Below are 26,327 nucleotides of genomic sequence, written 5' to 3'. Positions count from 1 at the left end.
TTCGGCCCGCGGCTTAACCCCCCCCCGGGGCACGGCTCATTTGCATGCTTTTTGTCAGCCGGCTAGAAATTCAGCTCCACGCCGCGCCGCGACTGTGAAACGGAGAAGCCCGGCCCGCGGCTAACGGCGCTATTTTCCTTTCCCGTTTTCTTTTTTTTGGTTTTCCCCGGCCCTTTTCTTTTTTTTTTTTTTTTTGTCACTCTCTTTTATATTTTTTTGGCATGCTTTCTGTTTGTTTTTTTTGTTTTTTTTTGTCCCTGTCGACTTGAAATGGTGCTTAGAAAATCTCTGAAAGTCCAAAGGGATCGCAGCTCGACCGAAGCAAGCCCCGATCACAGCAGCCGCGCTAGCTTAAACCGGGAGGCTTTGCGGAGAGGCTGAGAGCGAACAGGACGGCGGGCGGCGCGTCCGTCTGTCGCTGGAGTTAGCGCACGCGCTCCCTCGACAGACTGCCTCCGCGCCCAGCGCGGCTGTCGAAGAGTCGGCTCGGCGCTGGAGCTCGAATCCGTTTTCGGGCGCAGAGCGGCTCTGAATGAACCCGCTCCTGAGTGAAGCTTTGCATGCGTTTCATTTCTCCCATGCAAAACACATACACACACGCAAATGCTTACACACGTACACATGCGCGCTAACACAGACACACGCACACACAAGCTGACGCACACACACAGGCACACACACACACACACACGCATGCTTACACACGCTTGCACACACACGCAGACACACACAGAGACATGCGTGCACACTCACACGCAGACACACATATGCGCACACACACACATGCACGCAAACACAGACACACGCACACAAGCTGACGCACACACGCACAGGCACACACACACACATGCTTACACATGCTTGCACACACACGCAGACACACACACAAACATGCGTGCACACTCACGCAGACACACATATATGCGCACACACACTCACGCACACACACAGACACGTACGCTCACAAATACACACACACACACACACACACACACGCACTCAACCACACATGCTTGCACACACACGCAGACATGCGTGCACACTCACACGCAGGCACACATATATGCGCACACACATACGCACACTCACGCACACACACAGACACGTACACTCATAAATACACACACACACACACACACATGCACTCAACCACACATGCTTACACATGCTTGCACACACACGCAGACACACACAGACATGCGTGCACACAATCATGCTTAGACATATAGCACATACACGCACATTTACACATGCTCACACAGTTGAACGCACACATTTACACAGTAAAACATGACCACACAGTTGTTCACTCTCCAGTTTCTGCCAGAGCGTGGAGTGTGTTAAAGTTTTAGGGGAACAAGGCTGTGGGAAGCGAGCCAGGAAGATGTTACACCTCTCCAGGTTTTTAGCCATGTGTGAACCTTCTGAGGCTTCTGCTTTCTGTCACTCCAACCTTTTTGACAGGCTCATAGCAAATATGCTTAGAAGCATATTTGTAATATAAATATAAGTTCTTAGAAGAACTGTCAGCCAAGGGCTATTTCTGAGCGCTTTACCAGACCGCCCCACACATGGAAATGAAATTACGGTGTCAGTGCATTTTCGGTTACCTGGAGTGGAACAGATGCATGCTGGGACATTTTTTTCATCATCCTTCAGGGATGAGTCTGCTGTCAATTCTGTGAACATGCAGAGGCTATACGGTCTGTGTGAGCATATGTGTATGAGCGTGGCCATGAGTATGTGAAAAAGTGTGTGTGTGCATGTGTGTGTGTGTGTGTGTGTTTAAACCCTGGAGTCACTCTGCACCTCTGAGCCCTCCTGTTTTTATCTGTTGGATGCAGACCTGGGTCAAATACGTATTTGTTTTGGATTCAAATACTTTTCTACGCTTTACTACTCTTGTCTGGTGTATTGGAACCAATGAAATACTCTCATAAAAGTGCAAACCCTGCCTTCTGGTCATATTGGCAGGCTCAGTTACACCAGGCAAGATCAGTAGAGTACAGAAAAGTATTTTAATAAAGAACAAATACGTATTTGACCCAGGTCTGATTGGTTGTATTGAGCGGCGCTGTGTGTGCCGTGTGTGTGTGTCCGTCCGCCTCAGCTGTGCTGACGGCGAGCCTGTGCTGTGTCCAGCTGCAGTGGCTGCTGGACAACTACGAAACGGCGGAGGGGGTGAGCCTGCCGCGCAGCTCCCTGTACTACCACTACCTGCGCCACTGCCAGGAGCAGAAGCTGGACCCCGTCAACGCCGCCTCCTTCGGCAAGCTCATCCGCTCCGTCTTCATGGGCCTGAAGACCCGCCGGCTGGGGACCAGGTCCGCCATTCGCCGCGCTCCCGCTACGCGCACCTGCCCCCCCCCCCCCCCCTCATTATATTACATTACATTACATTTATTTAGCAGACGCTTTTATCCAAAGCGACGTACAAAAGTGCATATCAAGTTCATTGGAACAACTACAAAACACAGGTTCGATAAGGTACAATACTCAATTCGTACAGCTGTTCATAGCCAAGAACACAGTTCAGTCCAGTTCACGCAGTGGACATTATTCTGACCTAACTTATGCCAAGTCAAACTAGGGGGAAGTACAAGCTACGATATTGCATATCAAGTTCATTGGAACAACTACATAACACAGGTTCGATAAGGAACAATACTCAATTCGTACAGCTATTCATAGCCAAGAACACAGTTCAGTCCAGTTCACGCAGTGGACATTATCCTGACCTAACTTATGCTAAGTCAAACTAGGGGGGAAGTACAAACTACGATATTAGGACAAATGCAAATTACAATGAGTGCTAGAATGGAGGCACGTGCAACATGAGTGGCATGAAAGAGGGGAATTTAAGTGAAATGACTCACAGAGCGGTGGCAGTTAGCCCAGGCGTAGTCTGAAGAGGAAGTCCGGCCCTCGACATGGCCGGGCTTCCTGACGCCCGCTCCCAGAGCGACGCTAGCGTCCGCTAGCGGCGGGGACGGAGTGAACGGACTCTCCCCCCCCCCCCCTCTCTGTCTCTCGCAGGGGGAACTCCAAGTACCACTACTACGGCATCCGGCTGAAGCCCGAATCCCCGCTCAACCGCTTGCAGGAGGACTCCCAGTACATGGCCATGAGGCAGCAGTTTGTGCACCAGAAGCGCAGGTGAGGGGCCTCTGTCCACCTCTGAAAGTACGCTAACCCCGCCTGTAGCGCTCCCTTTTTACGGGGCATTTGCTCCTGAAAAATGATGTGTGCTAACAGGATAAATAATTTAGGAGCACGTAGACTAATTTGGGTGCGTTAGCGTGCTCCTAAATTTCTCTGCTCGGGAGCAGATGTCCTCCTTGGAAGGGGCGTAAACATAAAACCCTGCTGCCTCTCTCTCTCTCTCTCTCTCTCTCTCTTCCTACCCATAGGCCGCTAAATATATTTTCTTCTTTCTTTGCTCTTTTTATTCCTTCGCTCCGTTTTGTCTGGTTGTGGGAGACGCCCGTATCTATGCGAGTGTGGGCCGCTTCTGTTTTTGAAACGCTCTCCGTTTGTACAGCCAACGGGATAATTTCAGAAATCGTTCATAACGAATTGCTTTGCTCAGGGGGAACAGCTGCTGTGCCTCCCCCTGGATTTGCACCTGCAGTTCTGCAGACTGAAGCTCCCTAAGCCCTTCGCGCTTACTGCGGATTTGTGCTGAACCTGTAATTATGTGACGAGCAGGAACATTGATCAGGCTGTGTGTGTGTGTGTGTGTGTGTGTGTGTGTGTGTGTGTGTGTGTGTGTGTGTGTGTGTGTGTGTGTGCGCGCGCGCGCGCGCGTTAGCGAGCGAGCGTGTCGGTACGTGTGTGAGTGGTAGCGGCGCTGGCTGGTGAGCTTGCTCAGTGACTCCCCCTTGTTTCCGCTGTGCCCCCCCCCCCCCCCCCCCCGGGTGCAGGTACAAGCCGCTGCAGAGGATGGACAGCATGGGCGACGGCCTGTCCGGCGGCCCCCATCACCTGAGCAGCCCCCCCGAGCAGTCCGAGTCCTCCCAGAGCCAGCACCACCAGCAGTACATCGGTAAGAGCCCCGACGCTGTGCCCACTGGGCACAGGAGCCTGCACAGGGCTCAGCACAGGGTTCAGCACAGGCCCCAGCACAGGTCCTCATTACAGGCCTCAGCACAGGCCCTCATTACAGGCCTCAGCACAGGTCCTCATTACAGGCCTCAGCACAGGCCCTCATTACAGGCCTCAGCACAGGCCCTGGAACAGGGTTTAACACAGGCCTCAGCATATCTGATGGAAAACAACCCTATCAATCCGTTCAACCGAAACTGTTTAGATTTAGTTTAACACTGTCTATGTCATTGTGTTGGAAGCCATGTTTATTTATTTATTTATTTATTTATTTATTTATTTATATCATTGCATTTAAAGGGAGAGAGGCCCTCTATGTGAGATACATATGTCCGTTAGTTTGTGGAGACCTACAGGTAGTGCAGAAACAAATGGAAGCTCCTGGGTGAATGAGGGACAGAAAGCACACCTCCCTCATCGTAACTCACATTGGCCAGCAGCAAACATGTTTTCATTCACTGACTGCACTGGAAATGGTTGAAGTTGGCCTGGCTGGTCAGAAACCACCTGTTATAACTTCACATTGTGTCTTTTATGACATCACAAGAACTGTGCCTTCCTGACCTCAAGCTCACAGTCCAGCCCGTGTGTTCTTGACCCTCTACCTACTTCTTCCTAGTCAATAGCTTTCAGTTTCTGTCAACACACGTACACGTTTCTTTCTGACTTTTCACCTACCGCTTGCAGTCTTTTCTGAAAGTGTAATAGTGATTTTTTTTTTTTAAAGTACTTTTTAAAGCTTGCCAGCTGCGTGTACGGGTGATTCTTACAGTGTTTGTTTACGTTAGTTACAACTCACCCATTTATGAATGAATATTGGGTGGGGCGTCAATGTAAATTGAGAACTTACTCCAAAAGCACAAGTTCCCCGAATTTGCAAATGACGAGGGGGCGTGTTTTCGAGAGGGAGGTGTTTATGCAAAGCAGAGGCTGCCACACACGGTAGGTGTGTTCTCTGTTAATCAAGCATCCCAGCATGCATAGGGTCACGTATGAAAATGCTAGACAGGCCCGGTTGCCTCAGGCCTGGAGTCCCTTTGAAAGAGGGGTGGGGTGTGTTTGGCAGGAGGCTTCGATGACCGAGACGTGTTGAAGAACACGTTTCACAAACAGTGACGTCTGAGGTGTGATATCTTTCACAGGATATTTGGAAATGACGGCTAGCCTTTTCAACCTCCGTGAGCTAAACATAAGTTCACCGACCCTCTGTTGGTGTCGTATTCCCCCTGTAGAATTTCACTCCTTGGTTGACCGCATCCCTTACTTAGTGACATTCTTCTGTCCACTGTTATGTTCATTATATATATATATATGTATGTATATATATTACTCTTTATGGGTGGGTTTACCCATATCTGTAACATGGTTGGTCTCATCTCCAGATTGTGAGTGCGGTTGTTTGCGTTTTTCTTTTTCGGCAGATGTGTCCCATGTCCTGCCCCCGTTCCCCTCCCCGGACCCGGGCTCGCACCCCCTCCCCGACGGCATCGCGGCGGGCGACCTGAAGAAGCTGCAGAGCCTGTACCGGGACCACTGTGAGGTACGGCTTCGCCCCCCCCCCCCCCCCCCCCCACCAGGCTCCCGAATAAACACGCTGGCCTGCGTCCCGTCTGCATTTATCCCAACACGGGTGCGGCGAGTTCAGCCGTCGACCAGACCGGCGGCTCCAAACTGTTTCTGTGAGGGGGGGTGGGGTGGGGGGGGGGGGGGAAGAAGGGCGAATGTTGATTGAATCCAGGCCTCAGTCTAACCCCGGCTGCTCTGTAATGGGTAATCAGATAATACACCCTCCGTCACCCCTCTGACGTTCCCCCCCTCACCCGGCGACGTGTCCCTGATAACCACCGCTGTGTGTGTGTGTGTGTGTGTGTGTGTGTGCATGAGTTTGTGTTTGTGTGTGTGTTTGTATACGTGTATGTGTGTGTACATGTGTATGCATGAGTTTGTGTTTGTGTGTGTGTTTGTATGCATGTGTGTGTGTGTGTGTGTTTGTATGTGTGTATTTGTGTGTGTTGTATGTGTTTATGCCCGTTGTGTGTGTTTGCGTGTATGTGCATCTTTCAGCCTGTGGAGACCCGTTTCCACGTGAACGTGGGGTTGTACGGGGTTGTCTGGGTACGTGCACCGTGTCTCATCTGCAGTACTGTTTGAGTCGTCGCTCGTGTCCAGTCACAGTCAGTCCACAGTCAGCTTTATCCAGTGGGGCTCAAAGCTGAAGGTTCCTCTGAGGGCTCCTGCGTTTGCTTTAGCTCAGTGTATTGCTCAATAGCAGCTCTGCGCGCTGCCCCTGCGGCGACGTGTTACCGTCACCTGTTTGCTTGGGCCGCGCGTTCGTCCGCACGGGGGTCGGAGGTCAGGTGGCTTGCTCAAACCGCGGCGAGAGCTCGGAGTTCCACGTCCGAGCCGCCGCCGCCAGCGCCAGCTGTAAATAAGGTTGCCGTGGCGACGCCCGGAGGAAACCGCGGCCGTAGATCACGGGGTGGGGGGTGGGGGGGGTTTGGGGGGGGGGGAGCCTGCGCTCCGCCGTTGCCGGGGTTCGGCCGAACGCCGCGCCAGATGGCCGGCGTCTGGAGAGCATCGCCGCTAATGGGGACAGGCTTCCAGAACTCTCCGCGGCCTCGTCTGCGCTCGCTGAAAAAGAACACCTGCTGCCTCACGGAGGGGAGACGTAGCCGCCGCGCGCGCTCCGAGCCTTCCCTGCGCTGCGGGCGTCCGCCGAGAGAGAGAGAGAGAGAGAGACGCGTCTGCAGATGCGATGCGATCTGGAGGCGAAGGTGCTGGAACTGTGCCAGAAGTGGATGGGGGGGGCGGTGGAGGGGTGGAGGGGATACCAATGTATAGAAAAATGTACGTTTGAGACTCCTGACAAGTTGGGGAACGACACTGTTGGGTCAGAAACACGGCGTTGGGTTTATAACGTTAAATTACTGGGGCTGAGCTGACTTATATATATCCTGTATAGATGGATAGTCTTGATGTTCCGACCAGCCTATTAATATACACTTTATTGCATGGACTGCCTTTTTACCAGTAACAAACAACAGTACATATATATATTTTTTCAAAAAACGCAAGCATCCTCTGATAAAAACCATACATGTCCCAGGTAATTTTTTTGTAATAAATTTAGTGTAATACCCTGGGCTGTAAACTCCCCAACTGCAATGATTTTTTTTTTAACCATTAGATTTCCCATTGTGCCCTCCGATACACTGGTGACCTGTCCAGGGAGCATTCCTGCCTCTCGCCCAGTGCACACTGGGATAGGTTCCAGCGCCTCCCGCAACCCTGACCTGGATATAAGTGGGTATAGATAATGGATGGATGGATGGATGGATTTCCCATTACCTCCCCGTTACCATTCAGCCCAGCTAAACTGCTGACGCTTGGCTGGCCAGCAGAGGATAGGCTCCCCTCTACGCTGGGATTGCCCTGAGTAGTGTTCCCATGACAACGTTTTTTTCTCACCGCAGTATCAGTATTTTTTTTCCTTTTCTACAGCGGAGTTTCTGAGAAGAGAGAAGTACCTCGCTTGCTGCTGTTGTATTTTCGGGATGCATTCCCGGTCTCTGCTCCGTTCCCGCCAAAAGTCTTTTTGAGAATTACCGCGTCTCAACGTCTCTGCAAGACGTGCTGTACGAATAAAATTGAACGGAATTGGATTTAGTTCTGTGGGATTTTTCTGGAAGGCTGTGCAGACTTTCTAGTTTGCATCATACGGACGCTGTAATCCAATCGGCTGCGGCCGTTTCCAGTCCGGTCTGACGGAGTACGGAGATGAGAGTGCTCTGCTCAGAGCCCGTGGACTGAAAGGACGGGCGTGTAAAAGTGTGATGAGGAGCGTCCCATGCCTCCGCGCTCCTGGTGATCTGGGCTGAAGTAATCTTAGACCGCAAATCAGTTAGCAGGCCACCAGCAGAGCGGATCGTAGCGTTTGAAATCATTACGCTTTCTGCTTTCAGGTTTGGGAATTCTGACTCATCTCTGCGTTAATTTTGGAAATGAAAGACCGGTCTACATATGTGAAAACATCTGATTTAACAGAATTGTGTTCTCTCAGTCTTGACTCTAAGACCTCGTTTATTTTAACTAGGTAGGTCAACAGAGAGAGGCTGTGTGGAACGGGCTGAGGGCCGTGTGGCCAATTAGAGGCAGGGAGATAATTAGTCACATCCGCAGAGCCACGTTCGGGGATTTGAGCGGGAAATCAGGGTCAAACCCCCTCGGAAACTTCCAGAGGTTAATTTGCTCTTGACGCGCAGCGTGTTATTGTCACGTTATTGTTCCTTTACATTACAGGCATTTGGCAGATGCTCTTATCCAGAGTGACTTTTTTTTTTTTTTTGCATAGCATTTGCATTGCATCCATGTATACAGCTGGATATATTACTGGAGCAATGCAGGTTAAGTACCTTGCTCTAGGGTACAACGGCAGTGTCCTGGAACCTGTGACCTTTCAGGTTACAAAAACCAGTTCCTTAACCCATTATACTACGCTGCCGCCCCGTTGTGTACGTCGTGTGTGTGAGGAACTGCGCGGAACGCGCAACGGAGTGTGTAGCCAATTAGAGGCAGGAAGATAATTAGCCATAACTACGGAGCCACATTTGTGGTAATTTGACCGGGAAACAGGGGTAAAACAACCTCTGACACTTCCACAAGTTAATTTACCGTAGCATGCAGTGCTTTCTTGTCACGTTGTTACCGCGCACGTGCGCGTGCGCTAACGCGTAGGAGCGCGGAGACCTCACTTCGATAGGCTTTCTGGTGCTGTGTGTCTCTGACACGCGTTTGGAGCTGGCGGGCGAGCGGGCGAAAAAGCGCGGCGTGCGGCGGCGTTTGCGGGCGCGTCGTGTTTGTCGGGGCGCGCCGTCGGCGACGCGGGCGTCGGTCCGCACCTCGTTCTCTCAGTGAGAGGTCTCACACACTCACGAGAGGAGGAATGTGCGCTCGCCGTTGGTGGGGGGGGGGGGGGGGGGGGGGGGGGTGTTCACACAAGACCGATAAAGAAAAGTTTCCGGTCGGTGTGAAAACACAAAGAGAAGCGAATAAATCCTGGGCATTCGGCAAACGAAGCTATGTAGTACAGGCAGTCGATAACATCCCACGTGAAAGCGTATTGCTAAAAGGGTAATGAGTTGCTGACTGTGCGATACTGTGACTTAACTGAGTTTATTTGTGTGTGTGTGTGTGTGTGTGTGTGTGTGTGTGTGTGTGTACTCTCCCAGGCTACTCTGGACGTGGTGATGAACCTGCAGTTCCACTACATCGAGAAGCTCTGGCAGACCTTCTGGTGTTCAGCAGCGCCATCTAGTGGCAGAGCCACCCCACTGCCTGGCAGGTCAGTCTGCACCGGCCTACAGCTACTGCTCTCCCTGCAGGAAATGCTGTTGTTTTCATACCCAGCAGTCCCATTGCAGCATGGGAAAAGAGCCTTCTGAGCAGAGATGATACCGTGAATAGTATAGTTATTCATTCAGCACATTCTGACACACACACATGCACACACACACACACACACACACACGTTTGCACACAGGCCCGTTCCTGCACCACACACAGTGTGAGTATACCACACAGGCACCGACACAAAACTATGATAAGCAAACTGCAGTAAAGTGTGTATTTTGGATATATACTATACTGTGATTTTTTTATGTGCATGCTACAAAAACAAGTAATTGCTAGCCTACAGCTCATTCAAGTTCAAATTAAAGTATCTTATTTGGGATGACAAAGGCCAGGTTCTTAAATACAGCATAAATGAAAGCTAAGTCTTTCTAGAACAATAGCTGCTCACTAACTTGGTTTGCATACACATGGAATACTTTGAACTCTTTAAGTGCAGGCAAAATTTGAAAACACTCCTTCTGATCCCTGAGAATTTTAAGCCAAGCATGTCACTAACCAAAACCTTTTTTTGATCTGAATACTGATGAGATGTTCCTTTTTAAACTGTCAGTACAGGGATTTTCTATGGTGTCTAGAGGGTTGCAGAAATTCTAATGAATATTTTATCCAACTCTGTCACAACTTTAAGATTGCTTGAAAGGTGCCTTGTAGTTGTGTTTGGTTATGGTTATAATTTACATGGCTGTATTTGGTTGTGACTAACTTCCAGGACTGTGTATGACTGTGACTGTAACTTTAGAGGCCTGTTAGGTTGAGACTAATTTACGTGGTTGGTTCGGTCTGTGTTTTGTGACTAACTTGTGGGGCTGTGCCTGGTTGTGACTAATCTTGCAGGGCTGTGATTCCTTGTGACTGTAACTTACAGGGCTGTGATTTGACTTGGCTGTAACTTACAGGGCTGTGATTGATTGTGACTTTAACTTGCAGGGCAGTGTTGGTTGTGACCGTAACTTTCTGGGCTGTGATAGGCTGTGACTGTAAATGGCAGGGCAGTGATTGGTTGTGACAGTAGCGGGCAGGGCAATGATTGGTTGTGACTGTAACTTGCTGGGCAGTAATTGTGGGTTGTGACTGTAACTTTCTGGGCTGTGATAGGCTGTGACTGTAAATGGCAGGGCAGTGATTGGTTGTGATGGTAACGGGCAGGGCAGTGATTGGTTGTGACGGTAACGGGCAGGGCAGTGATTGGTTGTGACTGTAACTTGCTGGGCAGTAATTGTCGGTTGTGACTGTAACTTGCCGGATGGCCGTGCAGAGAGCTGAGAGGTCAGTGTGTGTGTGTCTGCAGCGAGGGGGAGGCAGACGGCGCCCTGTCCCAGGAGACGCTGGTGGCCCTGTGCCACTACGAGCCGGTGACGCAGTGGATGCGCAGCTGCGACCACGTCCTGTACCAGGCCCTGGTGGAGATCCTCATCCCCGACGTGCTCCGCCCCGTCCCCAGTAAGTCCCGCCCCTCTCGCCGTCCGTCACGCTTTTCCACTGCTTCTCTTCTGCTTTCTCTACTCCTTCCTCCGCTGTCCAGTCTCTCATATCACCAGCTTTTCCATGTGTACTACACTACACTACACTACACTGCAGTCACTTAGCAGACGCTTGTACCCAGAGCGGCGTACAGAAGCGGAGAACATCAGGTTTACTCTCAGGGATAAAAAGTGCAGCATCACCAAGGCAGCACAGGAGGTCCGTTTATTATCAAAAAGCGCGATGTTAGCCTAAGACCCCAACAGTTCGCATTGCGGCCAAATGAAATACTGCTACCCAGCTAACCTGTCTTTACACAGAGCATACCTGTAGCATTATCGCTGAAGGAAAAAAACAGCTAGCTTTGCTAGCCTTTTCCGACACTGGATACCCTGTCAGTTTGTGCATCTCTTTTTTTCGGTTTGCGCTCTTTTTTTTCCCGCTTCGCTGAGTTGATGAGGATTGACAGGCGGTGCTTCTCCTCGCTCCGTCGCCGCGCGCTCAGCCGCGAGACTGGACGAGAGACGCCGCGGGTCGGAGCACCCGCTCAGGAGGCGGGCCTGATTTGTCAGATGTCGGTTTGTTGGCGTGTTTTTTGGTTTCAGCTCTGCCCGTCGTCTCTTTTGTCCCCGCCCCCAGGCACTCTCACGCAAGCCATCCGCAACTTTGCCAAGAGCCTGGAGGGCTGGCTGACCGCCGCCATGAGCCACTTCCCCCAGGAGATCGTCCGTACCAAGGTACCCCCCCCCCCCCCCACCCCCTCCGCACTGTGTCCCGGCCTTCTGTGCTCTTCCCTCTGGGGTTGAGTTCCCTGACACGTGTGAGACAGAGTGCAGTGCGTTTCCTGTGACAGTCTGCAGTGTGTTTCCTGTGACAGCGTTAGCGTGTGAGACAGTGTGCAGTGTGTTTCCTGTGACAGCGTTAGTGTGTGAGACAGTGTTAGTGTGTTTCCTGTGACAGGGTTAGTGTGTGAGACAGTGTGCAGTGTGTTTCCTGTGACAGCGTTAGTGTGTGAGACAGTGTTAGTGTGTTTCCTGTGACAGGGTTAGTGTGTGAGACAGTGTGCAGTGTGTTTCCTGTGACAGTGTTAGTGTGTGAGACGGTGTGCAGTGTGTTTCCTGTGGCAGTCTGCAGTGTGTTTCCTGTGACAGTGTTAGTGTGTGAGACAGTGTCCAGTGTGTTTCCTGTGACAGCGTTAGTGTGTGAGACAGTGTTAGTGTGTTTCCTGTGACAGTGTTAGTGTGTGAGATAGTATGCAGTGTATTTCCTGTGACAGTGTTAGTGTGTTTCTTGTGACAGTGTGCACTGCATTTCCTGTGACAGCGTTAGTGTGTGAGACAGAGTGCAGTGTGTTTCCTGTGGCAGTCTGCAGTGTGTTTCCTGTGACAGTGTTAGTGTGTGAGACAGTGTGCAGTGTGTTTCCTGTGGCAGCGTTAGTGTGTGAGACAGTGTCCAGTGTGTTTCCTGTGACAGCGTTAGTGTGTGAGACGGTGTGCAGTGTGTTTCCTGTGACAGCGTTAGTGTGTGAGACAGTGTGCAGTGTGTTTCCTGTGACAGCGTTAGTGTGTGAGACAGTGTTAGTGTGTTTCCTGTGACAGCGTTAGTGTGTGAGAGTGTGCAGTGTGTTTCCTGTGACAGCGTTAGTGTGTGAGACGGTGTGCAGTGTGTTTCCTGTGACAGTGTTAGTGTGTGAGATAGTGTGCAGTGTGTTTCCTGTGACAGCGTTAGTGTGTGAGACGGTGTGCAGTGCGTTTCCTGTGACAGCGTTAGTGTGTGGGACAGTGTGCAGTGTGTTTCCTGTGACAGCGTTAGTGTGTGGGACAGTGTGCAGTGTGTTTCCTGTGGCAGTCTGCAGTGTGTTTCCTGTGACAGCGTTAGTGTGTGAGACAGTGTGCAGTGTGTTTCCTGTGGCAGTCTGCAGTGTGTTTCCTGTGACAGCGTTAGTGTGTGAGACAGTGTGCAATGCGTTTCCTGTGACAGCGTTAGTGTGTGAGACAGTGTTAGTGTGTTTCCTGTGACAGCGTTAGTGTGTGAGACAGTGTGCAGTGTGTTTCCTGTGACAGCGTTAGTGTGTGAGACGGTGTGCAGTGTGTTTCCTGTGACAGTGTGCAGTGTGTTTCCTGTGACAGCGTTAGTGTGTGGGACAGTGTGCAGTGTGTTTCCTGTGACAGCGTTAGTGTGTGAGACGGTGTGCAGTGTGTTTCCTGTGACAGCGTTAGTGTGTGAGACAGTGTTAGTGTGTTTCCTGTGACAGCGTTAGTGTGTGGGACAGTGTGCAGTGTGTTTCCTGTGGCAGCGTTAGTGTGTGGGACAGTGTGCAGTGTGTTTCCTGTGACAGCGTTAGCGTGTGAGACAGTGTGCAGTGTGTTTCCTGTGACAGCGTTAGTGTGTGGGACAGTGTGCAGTGTTTCCTGTGACACCGTTAGTGTGTGGGACAGTGTGCAGTGTGTTTCCTGTGACAGCGTTAGCGTGTGAGACAGTGTTAGTGTGTTTCCTGTGACAGCGTTAGTGTGTGAGACAGTGTTAGTGTGTTTCCTGTGACAGCGTTAGTGTGTGAGACAGTGTGCAGTGTGTTTCCTGTGACAGCGTTAGTGTGTGAGATAGTGTTAGTGTGTTTCCTGTGGCAGCGTTAGTGTGTGAGACAGTGTGCAGTGTGTTTCCTGTGACAGCGTTAGTGTGTGAGACAGTGTGCAGTGTGTTTCCTGTGACAGCGTTAGTGTGTGAGACAGTGTGCAGTGTGTTTCCTGTGACAGCGTTAGTGTGTGAGACAGTGTGCAGTGTGTTTCCTGTGGCAGTCTGCAGTGTGTTTCCTGTGGCAGCGTTAGTGTGTGAGAGATAGTGTGCAGTGTGTTTGCTGTGACAGCGTTAGTGTGTGAGAGATAGTGTGCAGTGTGTTTCCTGTGACAGCGTTAGTGTGTGAGATAGTGTTAGTGTGTTTCCTGTGGCAGCGTCAGTGTGTGAGACGGTGTGCAGTGTGTTTCCTGTGACAGCGTTAGCGTGTGAGACAGTCTGCAGTGTGTTTCCTGAGACAGCGTTAGTGTGTGAGACAGTCTGCAGTGCGTTTCCTGTGACAGCGTTAGTGTGTGAGATAGTGTGCAGTGTGTTTCCTGTGACAGCGTTATCATGTGGGACAGTGTGCAGTGTGCTTCCTGTGACAGCGTTAGTGTGTGAGACAGTGTGCAGTGTGTTTCCTGTGACAGCGTTAGTGTGTGAGACAGTGTGCAGTGTGTTTCCTGTGACAGCGTTAGTGTGTGAGACGGTGTGCAGTGTGTTTCCTGTGGCAGTCTGCAGTGTGTTTCCTGTGACAGTGTTAGTGTGTGAGACAGTGTGCAGTGTGTTTCCTGTGACAGCGTTAGTGTGTGAGACGGTGTGCAGTGTGTTTCCTGTGACAGCGTTAGTGTGTGAGACAGTGTGCAGTGTGTTTCCTGTGACAGCGTTAGTGTGTGAGACGGTGTGCAGTGTGTTTCCTGTGGCAGTCTGCAGTGTGTTTCCTGTGACAGTGTTAGTGTGTGAGACAGTGTCCAGTGTGTTTCCTGTGACAGCGTTAGCGTGTGAGACAGTGTCCAGTGTGTTTCCTGTGACAGCGTTAGTGTGTGAGACGGTGTGCAGTGTGTTTCCTGTGACAGTGTGCAGTGTGTTTCCTGTGACAGCGTTAGCCTGTGAGACAGTGTGCAGTGTTTCCTGTGACAGCGTTAGTGTGTGAGACAGTGTGCAGTGTGTTTCCTGTGACAGCGTTAGTGTGTGAGACAGTGTGCAGTGTGTTTCCTGTGACAGCGTTAGTGTGTGAGACGGTGTGCAGTGTGTTTCCTGTGGCAGTCTGCAGTGTGTTTCCTGTGACAGCGTTAGTGTGTGAGACGGTGTGCAGTGTGTTTCCTGTGACAGTGTTAGTGTGTGAGACAGTGTGCAGTGTGTTTCCTGTGACAGCGTTAGCGTGTGGGACAGTGTGCAGTGTGTTTCCTGTGACAGCGTTAGTGTGTGAGACGGTGTGCAGTGTGTTTCCTGTGACAGCGTTAGTGTGTGAGACAGTGTGCAGTGTGTTTCCTGTGACAGCGTTAGTGTGTGAGACGGTGTGCAGTGTGTTTCCTGTGGCAGTCTGCAGTGTGTTTCCTGTGACAGTGTTAGTGTGTGAGACAGTGTCCAGTGTGTTTCCTGTGACAGCGTTAGCGTGTGAGACAGTGTCCAGTGTGTTTCCTGTGACAGCGTTAGTGTGTGAGACGGTGTGCAGTGTGTTTCCTGTGACAGTGTGCAGTGTGTTTCCTGTGACAGCGTTAGCCTGTGAGACAGTGTGCAGTGTTTCCTGTGACAGCGTTAGTGTGTGAGACAGTGTGCAGTGTGTTTCCTGTGACAGCGTTAGTGTGTGAGACAGTGTGCAGTGTGTTTCCTGTGACAGCGTTAGTGTGTGAGACGGTGTGCAGTGTGTTTCCTGTGGCAGTCTGCAGTGTGTTTCCTGTGACAGCGTTAGTGTGTGAGATAGTGTGCAGTGTGTTTCCTGTGACAGCGTTAGTGTGTGAGACGGTGTGCAGTGTGTTTCCTGTGGCAGCGTTAGTGTGTGAGACAGTGTGCAGTGTGTTTCCTGTGACAGCGTTAGTGTGTGAGACAGTGTCCAGTGTGTTTCCTGTGACAGCGTTAGTGTGTGAGACAGTGTGCAGTGTGTTTCCTGTGACAGCGTTACTGTGTGAGACAGTGTTAGTGTGTTTCCTGTGACAGCGTTAGTGTGTGGGACAGTGTGCAGTGTGTTTCCTGTGGCAGCGTTAGTGTGTGGGACAGTGTGCAGTGTGTTTCCTGTGACAGCGTTAGCGTGTGAGACAGTGTGCAGTGTGTTTCCTGTGACAGCGTTAGTGTGTGGGACAGTGTGCAGTGTGTTTCCTGTGACAGCGTTAGCGTGTGAGACAGTGTTAGTGTGTTTCCTGTGACAGCGTTAGTGTGTGAGACAGTGTTAGTGTGTTTCCTGTGACAGCGTTAGTGTGTGAGACAGTGTGCAGTGTGTTTCCTGTGACAGCGTTAGTGTGTGAGATAGTGTTAGTGTGTTTCCTGTGGCAGCGTTAGTGTGTGAGACAGTGTGCAGTGTGTTTCCTGTGACAGCGTTAGTGTGTGAGACAGTGTGCAGTGTGTTTCCTGTGACAGCGTTAGTGTGTGAGACAGTGTTAGTGTGTTTCCTGTGGCAGCGTTAGTGTGTGAGAGATAGTGTGCAGTGTGTTTGCTGTGACAGCGTTAGTGTGTGAGAGATAGTGTGCAGTGTGTTTCCTGTGACAGCGTTAGTGTGTGAGACAGTGTGCAGTGTGTTTCCTGTGACAGCGTTAGTGTGTGAGACAGTGTTAGTGTGTTTCCTGTGGCAGCGTTAGTGTGTGAGAGATAGTGTGCAGTGTGTTTGCTGTGACAGCGTTAGTGTGTGAGACAGTCTGCAGTGTGTTTCCTGAGACAGTGTTAGTGTGTGAGACGGTGTGCAGTGTGTTTCCTGTGGCAGCGTTAGTGTGTGAGACAGTGTGCAGTGTGTTTCCTGTGACAGCGTTAGTGTGTGAGACAGTGTGCAGTGTGTTTCCTGTGACAGCGTTAGTGTGTGAGACAGTGTGCAGTGTGTTTCCTGTGACAGCGTTAGCGTGTGAGACAGTGTGCAGTGTGTTTCCTGTGACAGCGTTAGCGTGTGAGACAGTGTGCAGTGTGTTTCCTGTGACAGTGTGCAGTGTGTTTCCTGTGACAGTGTTAGTGTGTGAGACAGTGTTAGTGTGTTTCCTGTGACAGCGTTAGTGTGTGAGACAGTGTTAGTGTGTTTCCTGTGACAGTGTTAGCATGTCAGACAGTGTGCAGTGTGTTTCCTGTGACAGCGTTAGTGTGTGAGACAGTGTTAGTGTGTTTCCTGTGACAGCGTTAGTGTGTGGGACAGTGTGCAGTGTGTTTCCTGTGACAGTGTGCAGTGTGTTTCCTGTGACAGCGTTAGTGTGTGAGATAGTGTGCAGTGTGTTTCCTGTGGCAGCGTTAGTGTGTGAGACAGTGTGCAGTGTGTTTCCTGTGGCAGCGTTAGTGTGTGAGATAGTGTTAGTGTGTTTCCTGTGACAGTGTTAGCATGTCAGACAGTGTGCAGTGTGTTTCCTGTGACAGCGTTAGTGTGTGAGATAGTGTTAGTGTGTTTCCTGTGACAGCGTTAGCGTGTGAGACAGTGTGCAGTGTGTTTCCTGTGACAGCGTTAGTGTGTGAGACAGTGTGCAGTGTGTTTCCTGTGACAGCGTTAGTGTGTGAGACAGTATGCAGTGTGTTTCCTGTGGCAGCGTTAGTGTGTGAGATAGTGTTAGTGTGTTTCCTGTGACAGCGTTAGCATGTCAGACAGTGTGCAGTGCGTTTCCTGTGACAGTGTTAGCCTGTGAGACAGTGTGCAGTGTTTCCTGTGACAGCATTAGCGTGTGATCAGCCCTTTTTCCTCCGCCCTGCAGGTGGCAGTAGTGAGCGCGTTTGCGCAGACGCTGCGCAGGTACACGTCTCTGAATCACCTGGCTCAGGCGGCCCGGGCGGTGCTGCAGAACACCTCACAGATCAACCAGATGCTCAGCGACCTCAACCGAGTGGACTTCACCAACGTGCAGGTAATGAGCCCCTCTGACAAGCCCTCACAGCTGTGTCACTGTTTGCTCATTGTGCTGCGTGCGTGTGTGTGTGTGTACTGTGTGTGTGCGTGGGTGTGTGCATGTGTGTGTCTTGTATCCTCAGTATGCGTGCGTTAGGGCTGTCAACATTGGCCAAAAATTATGTTTGAATATTCTTTCAAAAAAAAAAAAACCCATACGTTTCAATATATTCAAACATATATTACAGTTTTAAATGTTTTATTACATGCCAGAATTTGACCGACTTTTGGGCTGTGTTAAATTCGGGCTGTGTTAACTGGCTCAGCGTCGTGTCCACAAGATGGCGAACCAATACAATGAGAGACTTGAATAGCGTAGGTACATATTATTTGAAATAAACATGAACGCAGAAGTTGAAAAACGTTCAAGATGGCTTTTAAGATCTACATACAGTACGCTTTTATAACCAGGGGTTCACATGAATGGTCTGCAAGTAAGAATGCAGGGCAAAAAGATCAAAATGAGCAGCAATTTTATGTCGTAACGAAAAGTGTACCTAAAAATAGATGGACACCTAAAAATAGTCACAATCCAGTTGTTGCGTATTTTACTCTTTTCGCCCTGCATGCGTACTTGTGTACCACGTCACCTCCCTGTTCATTATTATTTTGTTGAAATAAAATTAAGTCGCACAATTTCTAGAAATGTGCCTAAAAAGAATGTTGATCCTGATGGATTATTTACAATAAAGTGCCATTAAAAACAAACTGAAAAGTACTTTCTTGGACCTTTTGGAGAGGGATCTAAGATCAGCATAGTGTTAACGTTATCCTGCCAAAATGCTGGAACTCCCAAGACTGATTAAGCGTTTTATGCCAATGTCAGGCCTGTGGGTCATATGCCAAAAACACCAGATGGTCCACTTGGGAAGAGGCCTGTGCCAATCTTTTTATTCACTGTGTTCCCAGTGGAGGAAGAGGTGTGTTCCGATCGCACCGGGGATGAAACCAAAGTGCCCTGTTTGTTGAGTAGCAGCATAGCCACGACCCGTGTGACCCCGTGACTTCTGTTTCGCCAGTGGAGGTGCTAAAATTCACGATTTATTTTTAACACAGTTCAGGTTGAGAGGAAAACTGCTACAATGCAGCCACATTTTTTTCCCTTTCACATTCGAACGTTAATTTCCATGTTGTATTGCTGGAGTGTGTGTGTTTGGGTCTTGTGTCCTCAGTCCATGCATGCGTGTGTGTGTTGTATCCTCAGTCTGTGTGTATTGTATCCTCAGTCTGTCTGTGTGTATGTGTTTGTGTTGTATTGCAGGAGTGCATGTGTGTGTGTGTATTGTATCCTCAGTCTGTGTGTGTGTGTTGTATTGCAGGAGTGCATGTGTGTGTGTTGTATCCTCAGTCTGTGTGTGCATGTGTGCGTTGTATTGCAGGAGTGCATGTGTGTGTATATTGTATCCTCAGTCCGTGTGTGTGTGTTGTATTGCAGGAGTGCGTGTGTGTGTGTGTGTATTGTATCCTCAGTCCGTGTGTGTGTGTTGTATTGCAGGAGTGCGTGTGTGTGTGTATTGTATCCTCAGTCCGCGTGTGTGTGTTATATTGCAGCAGTGTGTGTGTGTATTGAATCCTCAGTCCATGTGTGTATTGTATCCTCAGTCTGTGTGTGCGTGTGTGTGTTATATTGCAGCAGTGTGTGTGTGTATTGTATCCTCAGTCCATGTGTGTATTGTATCCTCAGTCTGTGTGTGTGTGTGTGTTATATTGCAGCAGTGTGTGTGTGTGTATTGTATCCTCAGTCTGTGTGTGCGTGTGTGTGTTATATTGCAGCAGTGTGTGTGTGTATTGAATCCTCAGTCCATGTGTGTATTGTATCCTCAGTCTGTGTGTGCGTGTGTGTGTTATATTGCAGCAGTGTGTGTGTGTATTGTATCCTCAGTCCATGTGTGTATTGTATCCTCAGTCTGTGTGTGTGTGTGTGTTATATTGCAGCAGTGTGTGTGTGTGTATTGTATCCTCAGTCTGTGTGTGCGTGTGTGTGTTATATTGCAGCAGTGTGTGTGTGTATTGTATCCTCAGTCCATGTGTGTATTGTATCCTCAGTCTGTGTGTGCGTGTGTGTGTTATATTGCAGCAGTGTGTGTGTATTGTATCCTCAGTCCATGTGTGTATTGTATCCTCAGTCTGTGTGTGTGCGTGTGTGTGTTATATTGCAGCAGTGTGTGTTTGTATTGTATCCTCAGACCGTGTGTGTTATATTGCAGCAGTGTGTGTATTGTATCCTCAGTCTGTGTGTGCATGTGTGTGGTATATTGCAGCAGTGTGTGTTTGTATTGTATCCTCAGTCTGTGTGTGTGTGTTATATTGCAGAAGTGCGTATTGTATCCTCAGTCTGTGTGTGTTATATTGCAGCAGTGTGTGTGTGTATTGTATCCTCAGTCTGTGTGTGTTATATTGCAGCTGTGTGTGTGTGTGTGTATTGTATCCTCAGTCCATGTGTGTATTGTATCCTCAGTCTGTGTGCGTGTGTGTGTTATATTGCAGCAGCGTGTGTATTGTATTGTATCCTCAGACCCTGTGTGTGCGCTGTATTGCAGGAGCAGGCCTCGTGGGTGTGCCAGTGTAATGAGGCCATGGTGCAGCGCCTGGAGCAGGACTTTAAGGTGACCCTGCAGCAGCAGAGCTCTCTGGACCAGTGGGCGCTCTGGCTGGACAGCGTGGTCAATCAGGTCCTCAGGCCCCACGAGGGCAGCCCCAGCTTCCCCAAGGCTGCGCGCCAGTTCCTGCTCAAGTGGTCCTTCTACAGGTACAGCTATTTAAGCACCTCTACGCTACGTTATGCGCTCAGGCCACGTGTCCATAAAAAACCTTCAAAGTTCACTAAACTAAAAATGAAGTGTAAATAAACTTGGAAGTTCTTATAAATGAAATGAAAATTTTCCAAGTCAGCAACTCTCGACAGATGAAAATAAAGCAGCGCTTGGATTTATTTGTTGATTTTGCGGATTTCGTCTCGATAGCGTCGCCGTATATACAAAAGCTCTTGACTGTGAGCCCCGCCCCCCCTCTCCGCAGCTCCATGGTGATTCGGGACCTGACCCTCCGCAGCGCCGCCAGCTTCGGCTCCTTCCACCTCATCCGCCTGCTCTACGACGAGTACATGTTCTACCTGGTGGAGCACCGCGTCGCCCAGGCGACCGGCGAGACGCCCATCGCCGTCATGGGAGAGGTGAGCGCCGGCGCAGGGCCTACGCTGCGAGGCTAGTACTCACCTTCACTCCACTTAAGAATCCGCGTGACGTGCCCAATGGAAACGAGCCTTATAAACATTACATTACAGGCATTTAGCAGACGCTCTTATCCAGAGCGACTTACACAACTTTTTTACATAGCATTTTTACATTGTATCCATTTATACAGCTGGATATATACTGAAGCAATTTCGGTTAAGTACCTTGCTCGAGAGTACAACGGCAGTGTCCTACCCGGGAATCGAACCTGCGACCTTTCGGTTACATGCCCAGTTCCTTACCCACTGTGCTACACTCCGTCCTAAACAAAATGAAAGTTAGTCGAATAGAACATCGTTATTGAGTGGTTTAAAGTGTTGGTAGGCTAGATAGGGTATCCTGAAATGTTGTTTATGTATGTCAATGTAAATATTATTATAAAATATCAGTTAAATCTTAAATTATCAGACAGAGAAAGTGGACTTGTCATTAAGTAGAGTTCTTGTGAATTTAAAACTAACATCGTAAGAGTAGGGCTTTTGAAGCACATACAGCAGATAGCCGTGACTGTGTTCCATTATTCATCCTCGGCTGTTTGCTTTGCGAGTCTCAGCGTTCTACCTTCGGGTGACTGGCTCAAGTTTGAGCCGTCTGAATTTTCACTGACCACTTTACAAATCTTGCATCATAACTGAAAAGTCCAAAATTATTGGTTATAGGTTTGAAAGTTTCTTGGATGAATGGCATTTGAGGCTCTAATCAGGAAAACGCTGTCCTTGTAAGTTTAGACACAGCAGGGTACAGTGCCGAACACGGCTGATGTAATTCACGTAGAAAAAGGGCGTTCGCGCCACTTCGAATGATGGATAGCGGTCAAGCAGATTTAGGAAACCTATAACTTTCCGAGATGTAATCCCATTCCCTCCTGGGACTCGTGCCAAGTTTCGAATGAAGGACGGATATTACAGTGCCGCTGGACATAATGGAAACGTGTCACTTTGAACATTCGATTAAAGGAATAATGGATGCTGAAAAAAATAGAAACTTAAAATTCTTCAAAGTTCTTAGCCCGGTCACATCTAGAAAATTTTGACTTAAATGAACTCATTTATTTTTTGTTTAAATTTCAGTCAGATTAAAATTTTTAGATGTGACCACTTGTAGAAGAATTTAAAGTTGATCCAACGTTTCACTTTTTTCAGTGGAAAGCTCTTTTTGTGGCTGGTGCCATTTCTCGTGCTTGCTATAAGGGTTTATTCAATATAGAACAAGCTATAACACCACAGCTAGGATTCATTTGTGACTTTTCCCTCCATTGAAGCTAATTTAATAAAAAGGATACCCAAACTTCTAAAAGTCTTACATACCCTCATATGCACACGTATGCTGTCTACATTCTGAAGCTCAATTTCCCTACTAAATGTGCATTAAGGCAGATTTGGGGGGGTGGGAGGGAGTTGCAATTGACATAAAGCTCACTCAAACCCTAGCTGAATTCAAAAAAACAAAAAAACTGTGAGGCATATATGTGCAGGGAGTTTTTTGTACACAATTAAACACAGATGCGTGCAATGCATCAAGAAAAATTCTCTGGAACATTCTAATGTAAGGGTATATTTATTGGGTCATGTGTGATAGATGTGTCTGATTCTGTTCTCTCTTTATCACAGTTCAGTGACCTCAGCTCTATGACCCTCATGGATAAAGGTAAGAGTCCAGCTCTTGGCTCTTGCACTAAAGCCACATTCATTTTCCACACGGTCGTCCACACAGTTTCATCAGCATGAAGTTCAGTGTGGTTAACTGTGATGTATACCTGCAGTATATGATCTAACAACCTCCCCAGGCTCAGCCATGCCATTTGCCTTCTCGTCTCCCTCCACTGGCTAACGATATCGGCTCGCCTCAAATTCTAAACTTTGCTGCTAGCCTAATGCGGTAGCTAAAGGGGCTGTTCCGTTTTTTCGAAATATCGTCCCTGCACACCAGCTCCATTCTGCTACCTCTGAGTACCTGGCCCCTCCCCCATGTATCTACCCCCTAGTCACGTCTTCTGTCTGTTCTGGCTGGTGTGAAGTGAGCTTCTTGCTTTTTTCGGCAACTCCAGCCACCCAGTTAACTAGCCGGCTAGTTCATGCTAACACCACTGCAAAAGCAATTCTGCTTTTAAATCTGTTTTACATGTCAGGAACCTTATTTATTGCCTAGCAGTTATTTCTTGGCTATCTAGCTTTGATGCCATGCACAAAACCCAAGCTAACAAACAAGCTAGCTAGTTAACTGGCTAGCTAGCTAGAATCACTAGCTTAGTTTAGTAGAACTCCATAACGTTAGCACATCAAATAGTGCCCTTTCAGAAAGAGGAATGCTACCCTCACAGCCTCCTGTCTCCCCTCCCACAGACCCGTCTCACTTCCCTGGCGATATCGGGGATCTGAGCAGCAACGGAGACGCGTCCAGGGACCCCGGGGAACTGCCGGTCAAGAGGGAGAGGATCGAGATCAGCCACTCGCTGCAGGAGATCTGAGACCCGCCCACCCCACACCCCCCCCCCCCAACCCCCCCACCCCCAGTCCTGCGCTGGGAGGGTGGGCGGAGTTACCCATCAGCTCTACAGCTCCACGCGAGCTCACGCAGTTTCCGCAGCGTCAACTGTGCGCTCAGGGCACTGCGTTTCAGGTTCCCCTGACGGGAGCTTCAGATTCCTTTAGCAGTAGGGGGAAGAAAAAAATAAAAAACTGTCAGTAGATTGTGGCATTTCTGGGTTACAGGCCCAGGCAACAACAAAACGTCCTCACAACGTTGCTGCAACATTTCAGCGACGTCGCGAGGACATTTCGCGTCGCCCGGGGTAACGCCCCGGCCTCGTTCCCTCTCCCCCCCCCCCCCCCCCCGCTGCGGTTCGTATTGAGAACGGAAGAACTCGGCGCGGAGCCGAAGTTCAGCAGGACACGCGTGGCCTCTTTACGAGCGGCATTTTTTTACAGCTGTGCTGTAGCGCCGCTCCAGTGCCTTTTACGACTGTGGCAACCGACCCTGTTCCTGGAGATCCGCCGTCCTGTAGGTTTTCACTCCAGCCTTTAACAAAGCACGCCTCATTCATACAGATAACAATCCGCGTTGAGCTGATGATTGGTAAGAGTGCGGGTGTGCCAAATTAGGGTTGGAGTGAAAACCCTGCAGGACGGTAGATCTCCAGGAACAGGGTTGGTTACCACTGCTTTGTGAGCTACTAAGCCCCTCCCCCTCCCCCCCCCCCATCCACAGAAACTCCACCCTCTGCTGTGCCTCTTGATGTTCACCGCGTAGGAATGTACGGTTTCGGAGCCTCCACCCTTGAAGCACCTCGCAGCTCCGGAAATGGGCGGAGGGTTACTTCACGCAGTAATGCAGACCCCCACCCCCACACCCCTGGGGGCGTGACACTGTGCCCCCGTGGGGCCGTTTCCATGCCAGCCAAGACCTTCCTTTGCAGCGAAAACGTTGGGCCATTCTCCGGTCTTCTGAAAGGCAGCCGGGTCTCCGGAGCACGGCCCTCCCCCTGGGCTCCTGAGCCAACCGTTGGACCGAGTCGGCGTTCTCCACACTGTCATTGGCAGAGGCTTTTTCTACACTCTCATTGGCTCTGCTCCGCCGCCGCTCACCCGCATGCTGTGTGCTCTGCGCTCACGGCAGTTTTCAGCAGGTGGCGCTGCTGCAATGGTTGAGCCTGCAGAGCTCAGGCCCCTCCCTCCTGGCTCTGTTCCAACCCCCACTGGTCAGCTATCAAAGGCATCGAGCCCTTTCTCTCATAAAACAAAATGAAACCTAAGAACATTTATTTGGGGGCTCTGAAGGCAGTTCATGAAAGTTCATTTTGCGGTCTCCTGCATTCTGTGTGCAGCTGAACCACTCCCACCATAATAAACTGTAAGGCTGGAATAGCCTTTTGTTCTAGATTTCCTTTACGCACGGTCCATGTAATGTAGCAGCCGTCTTATATGAAGTAAGGGGTTAACGGGATTTTTAAAAACCAAACTCAAATGTTTGTACTGTACATGTATCTTGAGCTGTTGAAGAATGTACAGTTGTAACTGAGGCCGTCTCCCTCACGTGAAATGACTAGACTAAACGCGCAGCAGGCTAACCATATGGCAGGCTAACCGTACAGTGGGTAACCACACAGCAGGTTAGCCGCAATGTAGGTTAGCCTGTCTGCTACACACAGAAAATTAACTGTAACGCAGGCTAACACGACAGGCTAAATTAGCGGCAGGCTAAACCCATGGCGGGCGAACAGCAGGCTGGCTAACTGCGCGGCGGGAAATAAAACAGGCGGGTCGTTCTGAAAGGTCAGAGAGCCGACCTTCGTTTTTTCAGTTCTAGCGACGCTTTCCGCGCAACCTTCAGGCCCGATTCCTGACACGCCTTTTATTTATGAACACTACTTCAATGTGCAGGTAATAATTTGACCATTTCCTCTTACATCATCGCCAAGACAGCCTTTGTGTTGTTTTAGCGTCGTTGGCTGCAAGGCTACCTGGCTTTGTTCCTTTGAGGCTTGCGCTAGTCACAGTGGGGAACATCGTTTCTTAAATGTAATTGAACTTACTGTTTTTAATGCTGTTTAAACCTGGGATGAGGGTTTATTTTCTACTGGTCTAGTTCTGATTCTTACTCTTGAGTATGTTGAATGTTTATTTTTACAGCCTGTTCTTGACTACACTTTCCCTTGCTGGAAAGCAGACCGTGGTCTGCAACCATTTGAATTGTATTTTGTACCAGTCACACTGTAATAAATTGGTGTAAAAAAAAAAATCAACTGATTAAATTTCTGGTTCTGGTTAGGCAAAAAAAAAAAAACACGAAAGGGACTGTTAAACGTCTTTGAAAAAGAAATTGGCAGTTTTATTAGTCCCACCTGAACAAATCCTTAGATTTACACAGACTGATTTTTGCCTGATTCACACGTACTCTACAACCCAGACATGTCTGCATAACTAACTACTGCGTCTACCTTGAGCAATATATAAATACTTAAAAAATCTACTTTTCATGGCAGTTCCATTTCAGGTACATATGCATGAGATCATATAAACACATATTTGTCTGTACACGGTCCTTAGTCCTGCCAGATTGTTACATCCATGGTTTCCCCAACTCAAGATCTTCACCCAAGGCACACACAATTCACATTGCTTAGAGCACAAAGAAGAAAAGGAAATACACTCCCACAAAGAACGGGCGGGATTTCTGAACTGTGAACCAATGAAGAACACCTCTAAGGTAAGTACTAGGTTTTGTGTGACGGTCCCCGGGTAAGTGCACGTCCCCTCTCACGCCGAGGAGGAGGAGGAGGAGGGGGGGGGTCAGGGTAGCGGAACAGCGGACGTGATGTTCCCCGGTGCGTGGCGGGCCCTTGGGCTCTGGGCTCCGCGGGAAAATCGAAAGTGCGTTCGGTGTGCGAAAGCTCCCAGGAGGCCTCTTCCTCTCCTGCTCAGATGGAGCAGCCGGCCATGTACTTCCCTGCAGAAATGGAGAGAGAAACACGAGCCTCTCAATGTTCAAGGGCATCTATGACA

At 49.5% G+C, this 26,327-nt stretch overlaps 2 protein-coding genes across 4 annotated transcripts in view; one reads left to right on the top strand and one right to left on the bottom strand.

Moving 5' to 3' along the window:
- The window catches only part of LOC118229392 (DNA-binding protein RFX2-like), a 47,073-nt gene extending 23,757 nt beyond the window's left edge, over positions 1 to 23,316 (top strand). The window contains exons 5-16 of the mRNA XM_035421315.1: positions 2,143 to 2,324; positions 3,037 to 3,156; positions 3,924 to 4,045; positions 5,526 to 5,644; positions 9,333 to 9,445; positions 10,805 to 10,956; positions 11,617 to 11,714; positions 17,403 to 17,552; positions 20,134 to 20,342; positions 20,612 to 20,765; positions 22,437 to 22,473; positions 23,169 to 23,316. Coding sequence (XP_035277206.1) covers positions 2,143 to 2,324; positions 3,037 to 3,156; positions 3,924 to 4,045; positions 5,526 to 5,644; positions 9,333 to 9,445; positions 10,805 to 10,956; positions 11,617 to 11,714; positions 17,403 to 17,552; positions 20,134 to 20,342; positions 20,612 to 20,765; positions 22,437 to 22,473; positions 23,169 to 23,293 — 1,581 coding nt within the window. The 3' untranslated portion in view covers positions 23,294 to 23,316. The remainder of the gene's footprint in view (positions 1 to 2,142; positions 2,325 to 3,036; positions 3,157 to 3,923; positions 4,046 to 5,525; positions 5,645 to 9,332; positions 9,446 to 10,804; positions 10,957 to 11,616; positions 11,715 to 17,402; positions 17,553 to 20,133; positions 20,343 to 20,611; positions 20,766 to 22,436; positions 22,474 to 23,168) is intronic.
- Positions 23,317 to 25,625: 2,309 nt separating this feature from the next.
- LOC118229388 (F-BAR domain only protein 1-like) overlaps positions 25,626 to 26,327 on the bottom strand; it is a 54,541-nt gene continuing 53,839 nt past the window's right edge. For all 3 annotated transcript variants that reach the window (XM_035421309.1, XM_035421310.1, XM_035421311.1), the window contains exon 27: positions 25,626 to 26,271. In XM_035421309.1, coding sequence (XP_035277200.1) covers positions 26,243 to 26,271 — 29 coding nt within the window. In that variant the 3' untranslated portion in view covers positions 25,626 to 26,242. The remainder of the gene's footprint in view (positions 26,272 to 26,327) is intronic.

This window comes from Anguilla anguilla, chromosome 6, assembly GCF_013347855.1.
Source record: "Anguilla anguilla isolate fAngAng1 chromosome 6, fAngAng1.pri, whole genome shotgun sequence".
Classification (NCBI taxonomy): Eukaryota; Metazoa; Chordata; class Actinopteri; order Anguilliformes; family Anguillidae; genus Anguilla; species Anguilla anguilla.
The sequence above is the reverse complement of the archived record's forward strand: the minus strand, read 5'-3'. Positions and strand labels throughout refer to the sequence as shown.